Source organism: Mytilus edulis, chromosome 3, assembly GCF_963676685.1.
Source record: "Mytilus edulis chromosome 3, xbMytEdul2.2, whole genome shotgun sequence".
In the NCBI taxonomy this organism is placed as follows: Eukaryota; Metazoa; Mollusca; class Bivalvia; order Mytilida; family Mytilidae; genus Mytilus; species Mytilus edulis.
The window spans coordinates 27651440-27665732 of NC_092346.1; the positions used below are offsets into that span (position 1 = coordinate 27651440).

The window sequence follows — 14293 nt, forward strand, 5'->3', positions numbered from 1 at the left end:
TAAAAATATCAATTACTGCTTTGTTCGTGTATATTATTAAACTGACCATTTAAATGTTTTATATTGTTGAAAATTGCTATGTCATTGCTTCGAAAAAGGGTGGTTTGTTAAACGGAAAAGATGTGCATTAAATTGACCAGTTGCGGTTTATTTAATTGTTTAAAAGTAGGTCGTTCGTTACTCACACTAAAAAACTCAACAATGAATTGCAAATTGAATTAATTGTTATTGTAGAAAAATTGCTTTGTCATTTAATTGTTTTAAAGCTGGGTTTTAAATGAAAAATCCAAAATTTGAAAGACTCATAAATAATTTGTTAGAAGTGTATTTGACGTAATGATTAAAAAAAAATGGTTTATACATGTAATGTAAAATTTTGTTTAAAAAAAAAAAATACAAAATATGAACTAGAAAAATTAAAAAATTGCATAAGAGCTGGTTTGAATTTTGCAATATTCTGTAATTCATATGATTAAAGTACATGGCACATTGTCATTGGTACCTCTTGTTTTTTCATTCCACTTGATTAATTAATTTATTATTTAAGTATTTTAGCAGTGTCTTAATAATAATACTTTTGAATGGAGAGAAATTATGGGTTGATTAGGGTACTTCCCTACCATTTTACAAAACATTTAAATCTATTATAGCAATAAATATGATAATAAGACTGATATTGTTATTGATATTAAAGATTGAAAATTTTCTGTTTTAAAAGCCTCTGGGGGTCAAGTTTTGTTAATTACTTTTGTTGTGCGAATGCACTTTAAAGATCTTTATTGTTGACACTTTTAAAACCAATGGTATCAAATTTACTGAACAGATTTTCCGTCATATTGCTGATACAATATTGAAGAATATGATCCAATTTACTATTTGAATTGACACATTTGTTTTAAAATTTTTTTTTAAATATATTAATTATGCAATCATATTATAATAATTGGTTTTGTAGTGGTACCAAATTTACAGAAAAATATTTTTTTGGTGATATTTGAGATTCGATTTACGATTTAAATGTACACATTTAAAAAAAAAAGAATTTTTAATTAATCCTTCAAAATATCCAGGTTTTTTCTTCTTGAAAGAAGACATAAGTTTTTGCATCAGATTTGCATCTAAAAGAACATGCCATAAGATTACCTAAACACTTAAGACTGATAACATATATTATAGTACGAAGAAGTGAAAAATTGGATTTTAAATAGTATTTAATAACAATCTCTGATTACGTCATTGGTCAATAAGTTTTGTGGTTGGACCATAGTTTTTAGATAAAGTTAAATGGATTGGAGACTAAGATTAAGATTACAATTTATTAAGAAATGTTTGTTTTATATTGCAACTTTTTTTACTGTGGAATCATAATTTTCCCCACTTTTTCCAGTTGAAAGTAGACTGAAGTTTTTGTGCCAGACTTTGTTTTCAATAAAATGTTGTAAGGATAACATAAAACCTTGAAACTGCTAACAAAGAAGGAAAAATATTCTGAATTTTAGATAGTATTTGATAACAAATTATGGATTTTTTCATTGGTCAATATGAGTGTACTGTTTTACTTTTTTGGTAGAAATTATTTTATGTCAGTTGTATAACTTGTAATTCCAAAGTGATTTTAAATTCAGTATAAAACTTGTGATTTATAAGAGGAAGTATTCTCAAAAACATGTTTTCATCCTAGGTATGCCTGTAATATTTGTCACTGAACATTAAATTTCCATTCGTCCATTACAAAAAGTTGGTGGTCTAGGTATTGAGTCAGCTTTTAAAAAAAGTAAATAAAACATTATGTAAGTTGCAACTGGTCAAAAGAAATAATGTCAAAAGTACAAGTTTAAATGGTCAATAATAACATTAGAAGTAAAAACATATTGTTCTCATGTATAGTCAAGGTTGTTAAACAACCCTGTAATTAGAGTTCATTAAAAGTTGGGTGGTCAGACCGTCAGAGTATTAAGTGGGTGTCTAGGTTAAATAGTAGACTGCATAAATAAAGTCAATGGTCAAGATTAAATATTCGGCAATAAATCAAAAATTAAAAAGTAGTTTTTTATAAGTCAGTGATCTTAGTATTACGCTAGCTTTAAAATAAATTCATATTGTATGGTTTTAAATTCAGTTGGTCTGCAGGTTCAGAAGCACATTAGGAAATACTGCAATATTAGACCCCACACACCATATAAGAGTTACCTTTCAACAAAAAAGTAGCAGTGTTATACCAAGTGCCTTAACAACTTTCTTTATTTGGTAATGGTGCCAACTGAATAGATCTTATGATGAATTTTTAGAGAAACTGTCAAACTGATATCAAGTCCCAAATAACTATTTGAAAATATTGATTAGAACACTTCTGTGTGCCATGACATAGCACTTGTGCTAAAAGTCGTGTTAAACATTTCTTGGTGATTTTGTCTTGCCTTGAATATGCATGAAATACTTGCCACTGGATATTCGGGGAACAATAATCAATCTGGTACTTATTATGAACTGTTTAAATCATCATTTTCAGACAGAACTCATTTAAATCATAAGTTAATATTTAAATAGATCTGCCTTAAAAAAAAATCAAATCAAATCTGAATAATTGATATTGTAAAATGGTTAACTCAGATATTAGTGGTTATTTAATATGTTAAAGGTAATAATACTATAAAAAAATAATTTCATGGTCTCTGTATTGAGTCAGTTTCTAAATAAAAAGTTTAAATGGATATGTAATACATTACCGTAATTTACAAAAACTGCAATAGGGAAGACGGAGTTAATAGCAAAATAACGGAATTAAATGACCAACAATAATACCAGACGTAAAATAGGTAGCGACAAGTTGTCACATAAAGACAAATTAACTTTGATCTATAACAAATCCTGGGTAATTTACATCACTTTCTAATCTAGTTTTAAAATGGATTTTAACAATTTACAGTCAATTGTTACATATAAATCGGTGTTATTTCATCTGAACCGATACAGATCAGCGAGATTACGAGTAATATCATCTGATTCAGTGAATTTGATGGGTTTTAATAACCTCATATTGCACAATACCGTACGAGGACAATCAATTTATCTTTTATCTCGTCTCTGCATCGGTAACTTAATTCCGCAAGACCATTAGAAGAAAATAGCATTTGCTAGTCTTGATGGTGAAAATCATTTATTTTATTTGATTTAAAACAAATTCATTGTCTTTGCACAGTGGACATAAAATTTTATTCGATTTTTATAATTGTATAACTTGGGAATTTTGTCCATAATGTTTAAGATGTTGATTTGTCACATAAGGAAAATAAATGTCAACTTGTGATATTGTTATTCTTTATTATCGGGAAAAGCCAATCTGATACTGTCGCAGCGTTTCTGAGTATCATTTGTTTTATCTGTTTACAGAGCTCGGTGAATAATTTTGCTTTCAAATATCCATTCAGCTCGTACATGATTGATTTGACTGTTGGGGATTAGCTACACTTTTTAAATTTGTGTGTTTAATAATAAGGGAAAACCAGATTACCTGAAAAATATTGTGGAAAAAAAGTCCAAACTAAACCAGGTACTAGGGGTTCATTTATTTTTGTGAGAACTAATTTTTCCTGGAATGAGGAAAAAATGTATTTTCATGGTTAAAATAAAATCTGCATTTCAAATCAATTAGAAAATTGGTGTACTCAGTAAAAGACTTAATTTGTGGTTAACTCACGAACTCATGAAAATTAATATCCAACAAATTTTGATAGATCCACATAATTTTAAATATATCAGACACACAACCAGAAATACATCAATTTTAGGAGTGTTGTAAAAAGAAGGAAATATTAATTCAATAATAAAAAAAAAATACGAGGAAATAAAAGAATGACTAAATTATTTTATTTATTGAAATATTTTGGAAATTCCTTTTTCTTTGTTTCTACATGTATATGTTCTTGTGAAATATCTTTCTTACTGGTTATAATTAGACATATTGTTAGTGTATCCTATATTTCAAATTGATTTTTCTATAAAATCGTGCTGGAATTATTTAAGTTATAATATCGTCCTGAATATGCATGAACTAAGTGCCTGCCCTCTGTATGTTAAGGATGTTTGCTGATCTGAGTTTTGACTTTTTGTCAGATACTCAGAATCCTCTGGTTTTATCCATGTAGTGCCTATAAAAATTTTGCCTGCTAACCCTATTTTTCTTTTCATTGTTTTATTTCTTATACAATGTAGTTTAAAAAAAATCAATTTTTGAAAATCTAATATAAACCTTGTGAGTTTTGAAAGAAAGAAGATTCCTATGTTCGATGTAAGAAAAATTTAGAGAGAATCATTTCCCAGCCTATTTTCCAATGACAAAATACAAGTTGACAATTATAATTGCATATATTTTCAATTTGAGTTGCCATCTTTGAAATATGGTTGTGTTTGAGGACCTTGTTCTGAACATGGATCAAACTCAGATCACATCAATGCATTTTGGTTATTGTAATGGTTGAAAAATTGGTGACTGAAAAACTGCTTGCTCAATGTTTAAACATCCATCAAAGCCTGTGCCCTTTTCAAAACCTCAGATTTACAACTGATGATAAACATAGAAGACAAAGATGTAATGATAAAATATAATGATACCTCTTTGTGATATTAGCAAAAGGTTTTGTTTCACTTGTATAATCTTTATTTCCAGAGGATGACCTTGGATCATTGAAGGTCATAGATTTTGGAAATGCCATCCATCATATACATAAAGAGGTTTCTCTTTACTATGAAGATTTTGAGGTTCAAACACCACTCTATAGAGCACCTGAGGTAAGGAATTTATATTTATGTTCTAATTCAATTCGTTCATAAAAATATAAAACATTTTTGAAAGACTAATCAACAACCAGTTTTATTTCTCATATGCAATTTTAGACATTCCTTGATAGTGATCTACTCAATATACAGTAACATGCATGTGAGTCTGGATTGGGTTTCCAAATAGAAAATAATGGACCAAAATGTGCAGAATAAGTAAAAAAGATTAAAGAATGTAGAAAATCAGGGCAAAAACATTATGCATAGAGAATTTTGAAAAAATAACCCCAAAAATTAAAGAATACTACAATGAAGCACCCCCATCCAGACCCTCGTGCATCTACTAAATAACTGACAAAGTGTAGCAAGAAATCATTATACTTAAAAATTCAAAATTTGTTGATAATCTACCTTGCAAACTAGTTTGGTGTAAACTAAACTCAATAAATGAAAAAGGCGGGAACACCATCTTTTGTAGTTGAAGATCAAACTAAAAATGCACTAACAAATTACATAAGCTGTATTCAAAATGTCATTCGTTTTAAACAGCAGAAACCATTCATGTTATAAACAATTTTGGTGCAAAAAGGCAATTTTGCTGTTGGGTGTTGTTACCTTAGTTTTAGTAAAATTACATAAATCATGAACTGGAAAATATCTAATAAGATACATCATTTTAAATCCTATGCCAGTAATAAAAACACTAGCTGCTGAGGAGATGTTAGCCTTAGTACTGATGGTCTACTACTGCAGGAGAACAGAGCATGTTTAGAGGCGGATTTAGGGGGGGGGGGCAGGCCCTCCCTTTTTGGAAAAAAATTTGATTGCTTATATATGGAATCACTGGAGCGGGCCCCCTCTTAGGTCAGTCAGTGGGCCCCCACTTATGAACATTTCTGGATCCGCCACTGATAAAAGGAGTGATACATGTACTGATTATAGTAACAAGAATTGACTTTTATTATTACAGGTAATTTTTGGAATTCCATTTGGATCAGAAATAGATATTTGGTCAGTTGGATGTATCTTGGCAGAATTGTATGCTGGAAAACCACTGTTTCTTGGTGGTGATGAGAAATCCATTGTAAAAAAGGTAACTAGGTAGTCAAAAATAATCTGTCTGACTTTTCAATTTGATTTGAAGTAAATGGCAGTTAGATATCTGATAAAAGGTATAATGTACATGCACAAATATACTATTGTTGTTCTTCAATCCATGAAAATTTGTATCCACAAAAAAATTGATGAATCTACGGTACATAAATGACAACAACCCAACAACACCAAACAAAATGTAGAACTAGAGGCCAACTTGTGGTTTTCAACAAAAGATTTGTGTCAATACAATTTGCCAAGCATACACATTATTTTTTTACGACTGTAAAAAAAAATTTGGGGATCGTATGATGTGGATGTTGTCTTTGTTGTCATTGTCATCGTCTTCATCCGAAGACACATTTGGTTTCCAGACAATTACTTCAGTTAAAGTGAATAATCTCTATAAAATATTGTTAGGGATGTTCAATACCACCAAATAAAGTTCAGGTTTGATTTAGGGGATGATGGTTTCAACCGTTTACTTTAGGAATTAGGGCCTAAAAGGGGCCCAAAATAAGCATTTTTCTAGTTTCAGGATAATATCTTGTGTATCAGTATTTCAATAGTTCTGAAATTGAATCATGATGTTTAATACCAAAAGTAGAAGGTCGGGTTTCATTTTGGGGGTTATGGTGCCAACAGTTAAGGAATTATGGGCCAAATAAGGGGCCAAAGATAAGCAATTTGTAGTTTCCGGACAATATTTTTTGTGTAAATTAATGGATCCCTCTGACATTGCAACACAAGGTTCCATATCACAAAGGGAAGGCTGGGATTGAACTTGGGGGTAATTGTCCCTAACATGCAGTAATTAGGGACCCAAAAAGGACCAAAAACAAGCATTTATCTAGTTTCCAGACAATACCTTGTGTTTAAGTTTACATTTCCAGACAATAACTTGTATTTAAGTGTATGTTGCATACTACAAAGGAAAGTCTAGGATTGAGTTTAGGGTTAATTGCTCCAAGGGGGGATTTAAAAAATTTAGGGGGGTGGGGTTAAGGGGTTCATATTTTTTTTTAAAAAGTTTTAACTTTTAGGAAGAAATCGCCGATTGCACAGTTTGGAGAAAGAAATTTATAAGATCTTTGACAATTTATTTTTTGTCAGAAATCTATTTTATGTCAAAAATTTGATCACAATCCAAATTTAGACAGTATCAAGCTTGAATATTGTGTCAAAATTTGCTCCAACTATTCAGGATTCAACTTCTGCAGTAGTATCTGGCTGCCCTCAGTGAATCATTTTATTCTTCTTTAATATTTTTTAGATGACTGAGGTCTTAGGATTACTACCTACTCATGTTTTCCAGAAAGGGAAATTTTACAGCGAGTTGAAGAGTTTCACTGGAACAAACACACAGGAAAATGGTAAAAACAAATGTAAATTAACTGAATTATTCCATGTCACAAAATGATGTATTATTATCCAATCAAAATGTTGACCTTAAATGTAAGGTTTGATAATATCTTTTGTTCACCTTGCACCAAATGTATGAAAAAAAACTTAGTAATAGTAATACATGTTATATGTTTTGGTGAAATTTGTCTTTTTGATAAAGCATTGTTGTTGCTATCTTGTATATTAACTCTGCAACAATGAAATTCAAGTTTGAAGATCAATTACTTAACGGATGTAAATAAATTTCAGCGTGCATTTGATAAAAAATGCAGTAGATATTATGTTCAATATGAATCTTAATTTAATAGCCCAAAAATGAATTTACTAGATCTAATTCTTGATATGTGGCGCAAAGCTTCATCTGGTTGTGCCAAAACATGTGACCCCCGTCACAGTTCCTCCCATGTTTTACTTCCTATTTGCTGAAAAATTATATATTTAAAATGTCATGAATATATATGAAAATTTTGTATTTAGATACTGTACAATGTTGACAACATTGAGGAGGGTTTGTTATGATTAGTGATCAATAGCTCCCAGTACATATGTTCTTGTTTTTATTCCAGTCTGTCATCATTTAATGGATCAGCTGAAGTGTAGAGATTATAAGTTTTGTTCTTTTTTGGCTGGTTGTTTGCAATATAACCCAGGTAAGGAGTTATTCTACAAGTTTGTTCTTTTTTGGCTAGTTGTTTGCAGTATAATCCAGGTAGTATGCAGTATAACTCAGGTAAGAATTTATTTTTCATGTATTGTTTTTTTTTGGGCTAACATTATAACCTAACCAAGGTACATATTCATTCAATAAAAAGAAAGGGGTTCAGAAGGCTAATATGAGAGTACCTAAATTGCACCTATTTTGACATTTATTTCACTTACATTAATTTAAGACACTGACAAAAGTTTCCTTACTGTGTTTATTTTGTAAATGGATACTTTTTTTACTATAGAGTTCAACAAATTTAATTTTAAATCCATAATGAATAAAAAAAAAAGTGGTGTTTGATCTGACCTACAAACAACCCAAAATTCTGTAACTAATTGCATTTATGCTAAGTTTACTTCCATAAAAATTGATGACTGATGTTTTGTTTTATTTCTTTACATTTTAAAAACAATGTGACAGTAATCCATGCTGTAAATAACAAATAAACAAATAATAATCATTCATAATAGACCAAATGTCATTTAAAAAAAGAGGGGTACATGAACTCGTTTTCAAGTTAAATCCGTTTGAATTGTAAAAACAGTCCAATGATGCATCTTTTCCTGACAAGTCACAGTTGATGTCGTGAAAATAACATCTAACGTAAGCAACGACAGAACCTCCCCAGTAACTATTGTATGCCCTTAACTTTTTCACTGGATACATCATCAGTTGATATATAATATGACTGTTTTCAGTATATTTAAACATATTTAGCTTTGTTTAAAGACCTTCATATACTAGCAAATTATAAATTACAAATTGTTTAGTTTCTAAGAAAACTTGTAAGATTTCTACTGCTTTTGCAAAATGGGTGCAAATTTGGTACTCAGTGCAATTAAGGTACTGTAATGTTAGTCTTTTAACCTCATAAAATTATCTGGAAATGTCACTTTGACAAACAAACACACTTAGCTGAGTAAGAAATTAATAAACATGAATAAAATAAAAAGTCATTTAATTTAATTTAATTTCTGCAATTTTTCTAAGGAAATCAAGTTTAAGCTGTTTGATTTCTCTTTGATAATCAAACATGCTTGGCTAAGTAAGAAATTACTTAATATGAATGAAAAAAATTATGCTTAATATATTAGATAGTTTGCTAAGAAATCAATTTAAACTGTCTGGTTTCTAGATCAACAAATGAGCCTATTTGAAGTCAATAGTTCAGCTGCATTAATTAAGATTTTTAAAGGCATGATTGAATTTCGTGTTTCTTCAGTACTGTAAATTCAGAAATTATTGCGTAGTTTTTATTATTGCAAAAAGTGCAACAGGGTTATAATCACAATAATTTAAACACATATTTTAAAATTTTTTATATGTTGGATTAGACAAGATTTTTCTAAAATCGCATTTTACTCTAAAATGACAAAATCGCAATAATAAATGCACGCAATAATTTCTGATAACAGTTATTGAAATTGAAAAAAATTATTTTAATTTCAGACAAAAGATTTAAACCAAGAGAAGCAGCCTTACATCCATTTTTAGCATCTGAGCTTCCCATAGGATTTCTAATGGGGTCCAATACAGGTACTTATATATACATTACATATTGCTTTTTTTGGGGCACAACATTTTATTGATAGATTGATTAATGTTTAAAACTTTTAAAAATTGAGAAAGGAAATGAGAAATGTGTCTAAGTGACAACAACCCGACCATAGAGCAGACAACAGCCGAAAGATTGTAGTAAAATACATCGAAACATTAAACACAGGTTCGCTATGGTAAAGAAAAAAGGTTACCAAGACTTTTAGGAAAAAATAGTCATATATTTACAAGTGGGAAATACAGAAACTTAAGGTGGTACCTAACACTACAGGGAGATAACTCTGTAAAGTCAGCTAAACGTTTTAATTACGTTGTGTTGTAAAAGGAATATTAAACTTCTCAATGATCAAAATTGATGTTTGTCAAACTGCTATATAACCAGTGTAATTTTTCTGACAAAACGGTTGGTTCCAAATTTTTGAAATTTTTATATAATCGTTTAAGGGTCAAAGTAAATACTTTGACAAAATTTTATGAAAATTAAACGAGCCAAATAAATTTAAGTGAAAGTGTTGGGTACCACCTTAACCATTTAAGTTATTGCACAATGTGTCAATAGATTTGGTTTGTGTCAGTTTGCAATCAAAATGTTGACAGAACAGAACATATTATTTAATTAGTACAGTCTTCATCCAAAATAAGTAGGCATTATAGAAACATCATATAAAATGTGTAAATACCTATCTAAGGTCTAATTTCAAGGATTCATTAAAAGACTTTTTCATAGCAGTATCATGAAAAGTAAATTTTCAATCTTAATTCATGATTTCCTGTCATAGGTTGGTTGTAATCCTTGTGCACTTTGGCTTCCTACCCCCATTAAATATGGCCGCCATAAGATAAAACTTAAAATTATCATTTAACACCAACAATCAAACATTCAATATTGGTACACAAAATAAAGTTAAACAAGAGGGAAGTAATACATTAAAATGTCAGACAAAATGTAGATGTCCAGGGCAGACAACTTTGTGAATGTTTACCATACTAAGTTTGAACAACCCTTTATTATGTTCACAGTCAGAGGTCGACAGAATTACTTATCTTAATATTACATTAGATAATAAGTTGCTTATTTGTACTAAAATGGACTTTGATTAACACCTGTGAATAATTAGTTTCACGCTTATGAATTCAGGTATAATTTCAGCCTGACACTGGTAGATTTATATCCATGCATAAAATTAATGAAACAGCTATGATTAACTATGTCAATTCACATATATATGTTAAAAACAGAATAAATTTATAAAAAAAGTCATAATTATTACAAAAGTAGATATTAACTCTATAATTAGAAAGTACAACACATTACTTGGTTCATTGATCCTCATTCCCAATAATCAGTCCATCTGTACTGCATACATAAAAAGAAGTTGGTTAATGAATAAATTGATGTAAAAAATGTATGGGAATTTTGTTAAAACCTGATGTTTACATATTTTGGCAAAATTTATGACAGTTTCTAAAAAATTAACCTGAAATATTCTTTATATCCAAATAGTTTCTTTATGACTCGGCCTTCCTGCAACTATAAAACTGAGGCTCTGGCAGGGTCAAAAACGACCTGCGACCTCTGGGATTTTTAGAGGCGACTTCCGACCTGTGGGCCTTCCAAAAACGACCTCTGACCGACTTCCGTCCACTGTGTTGGGGAAAAACGACCTGCGACCTGTACATTTCCCTTAAAAACGACCTCTCGACGAATTTAAAAGCGGCCTTGCGACTAGAGGGGGTACCCTGTGGGAGCCTCAAAACTGGCAGCCATGATATAATCAAGAGTACTATAAGTGGCTTCAAACACTCATTCAATCTTGGTACAAATTATTAACAGCCTATTAAAGGCCGTTCAGACTAGAAATAAAGGGCAGACAACTCTTTCAATGTTCACCATACTTGGTTCAAACAACCCTTTCTGATATTCCAAGTTTGAGGTGAATTGTCAAACAGATAAAGGGTAATTTTATGTCCAAGTACTGTAGATTCATTTATTTTCGTGGATACCAATTTTCGTGGATTGAGGAAAACCTGCATTTTCGTGGATATCTAATTTTGTGGTTTCGGCACAGTGTGCATACATTACTTTAGAAAAAAAATGTAATTCGTTGAACATTTAAATTCTTGGTTCTCCTGTACCCACGAAATACACGAAAATTGGTATCCAACGAATATTAATGAATCCACAGTATATACTAAGCAGTCTCATTCAATCATTGTACTCGTTTTGTTTTGAATAAGAGGATGACTCACTTCAATTTTCAAATTTAAACCCAAAAGCTGGGGACTTATATAACCAGTGCATATAATCACAATGAAGAGAAACTTATGTTTAGTTTAGAAGATAAACTTTATTGATGGACAAATAAAGTAAAATCAGAGTTCAGGTTAGAACATGGTAAATTTGATGAACAACTGAACCACAACAAAACCCAAAGACAAGTCTAGTTTGAGTACATGTATGTCTAGTACAAACACCGTTTTTGGTCTTTTTTTACCACTTCAAAAGAGAAATCTTATTAATTCTGTCATGTTGAGTCCTATATTGTGGTGGGGTTTTTGGCCTGAGTAAAAGATTACACAAACAATATAATAAATACATTTTCAAATTTTATACTTCATAATTTTTTGTACTTCCCTTTTTATACACTGTACTATCAAACATAACCTATATGTACTTCGATTATCAAACATAAGTTACATGAATGATTTTAATTAAATAACACACCTGTTTGCTCAATAGATATATTTTTCACAGCTGGAAGACCTACATTAGTTTCACACTTATGAAATCAGGTGTAATTTTCGTCTACCATCCTTTTCTTATATTGCTGGAGATGTACTCATGATTAAATATGTCGATTCACATTTATATGATTAAAAAAAAAAAAAAAAAATTTAGAACAAGACCTCACATACTTAAATGTCTCACTTGTTCTACTGACCATTAATTTAATGTTGAAAGTCTTAAAAATAAATGTTTTACTACAAGTATCACATAAACTTTTTAACATTTTTAAGATCCATCACAATGAGGTCAAGGTTAAATAAATTCTGTCAGACCGACATTTTCCTTTCAATTGTTCCATTTATTTGTTCAGTGTTCAGTTTTTGTGTTTTGGTCAGTTTTCAAAAACTTTAAACAGTAGGTCATCTTTATTAGGTGTATAAAATGATTGTAAGGTGTAAATGTTTGTCCCAAAGGTATCATCTGGCGTGACCTCATTTTCATGGTTTGTTGGTCAATGTTAAATTGTGTGTTTTTGGTCTGTTTTTCAAAAACTGTACCCAGTAGGTAAACTATATTTAGTTTATTTAATGATTGTAAGGTGTATTGTCTGTCTAGAAGGTATAATCTGACCCTGACCTCATTTTCATGGTTCATTGGTCAATGTTAAGTTTTTGTGTTTTGGTTTCTTTTTCAATTACCATAAGCAAATGGTCAACTATATTTGATGAAAAGGGTGCTATAAACAGTTTCGTACTAAAAACTAGGGGTATTTCCCCAGTGAGATTTACATACTGATGGAATTCCCTGCTATTTATATACCACTAAATGAAGAAGTTGATTGTTTTTTATGTTCAATGTGAAAAACATATATTGAAGTTCAATTAAAATGCCACTTTTGTCAAGATTTAAAAAAAAAAAAATGTTTTTGTGACTTCCTACTATATGGGAGGCAACTCCATAAACAGCTGATTTTCACCTGTTGCAAAAAGCACTTTGATTTGTCAGGTAAGATAGCTCCTTTCGGAGCAGGCGAACGTAGGCTGAAACTACATTTACTTAAATCAGCCGGATAATCTCTTCGAAATGCATATTATAAGAAATCTCAAATATATGCACAGGTTACTGATCCGTGTGTCCAAAGGTGGTCTGTTTTTAAGGTTTTTTAGGGGGAAAATGCCTAATTTCCAGCTGATAACTTGTACCAATTTGCATGTTTAAACAAGAGATGTTGGATTTTTTTTTATTTATTCAGAAAGTTCATAGAATTATCTTTCCATTGATGTATAGATATCTATATAACTATGAATATCTGACTTCTGCATGATGGGTCCACTATTACATGCCCTGTTACAGAATGACGTCACGTAAAAAACTGTTGATTGCACCCTTAAGGGACAAATACAAAATATTAGTGATGTTTTAGCATAGAAATGTGTTTGCAAATGGAGTAAAATAATTCTGAAAAATATTGTACGGCATGTATACATTAATTTAAAAGCATCAGTTTGGTATATTTAATGCAAATATTACAGATTTGTACACAGCAACCAGATAAAAGAAAACCAGACTCTGTGCGAATATTGAAGTTTTTTAATTTTTTGCGACGTCATGATATTTTTATTCAATCTCTCATATATTTGGAACCAAAAGTTGCATATGAAAAGTGTAGATTTTTTCTACTTTGACCTTTACTCCTGATCAGTGTTACATAAAGTTTTATTCATTATAATATATATTTGGTACTTTTTATAGTCAAAAAGGTACACATGCCATTCCTAAGAAAAACACTATTTCAATATTTTCTCAACTCAGCTATAACTTAGTTCATATAGTACTAGGAACAAAATCTATTTAAAGTAACTTTATTCATGCCTATTTCATAGTTTTTATTCTATTTATTTAAAAGAAACCCTATTTTATGATTTATTTTCTTTGTAAAACTGATGAAAATGTGATACAGGAAATGTTTGGGATTTGCCAGTTAAACTGTTTGCCACTGGCCAATATGCCACTACCGCGCGACATAA

At 30.3% G+C, this 14293-nt stretch overlaps 1 protein-coding gene across 1 annotated transcript in view; it reads left to right on the forward strand.

The window, feature by feature from the left end:
• Positions 1 to 14293, forward strand: part of LOC139516130 (uncharacterized) — a 39637-nt gene that overhangs the window by 18625 nt on the left and 6719 nt on the right. The window contains exons 7-11 of the mRNA XM_071306007.1: positions 4667 to 4788; positions 5747 to 5869; positions 7145 to 7244; positions 7842 to 7925; positions 9431 to 9517. Of these exons, the coding sequence (XP_071162108.1) occupies positions 4667 to 4788; positions 5747 to 5869; positions 7145 to 7244; positions 7842 to 7925; positions 9431 to 9517 (516 nt within the window). The remainder of the gene's footprint in view (positions 1 to 4666; positions 4789 to 5746; positions 5870 to 7144; positions 7245 to 7841; positions 7926 to 9430; positions 9518 to 14293) is intronic.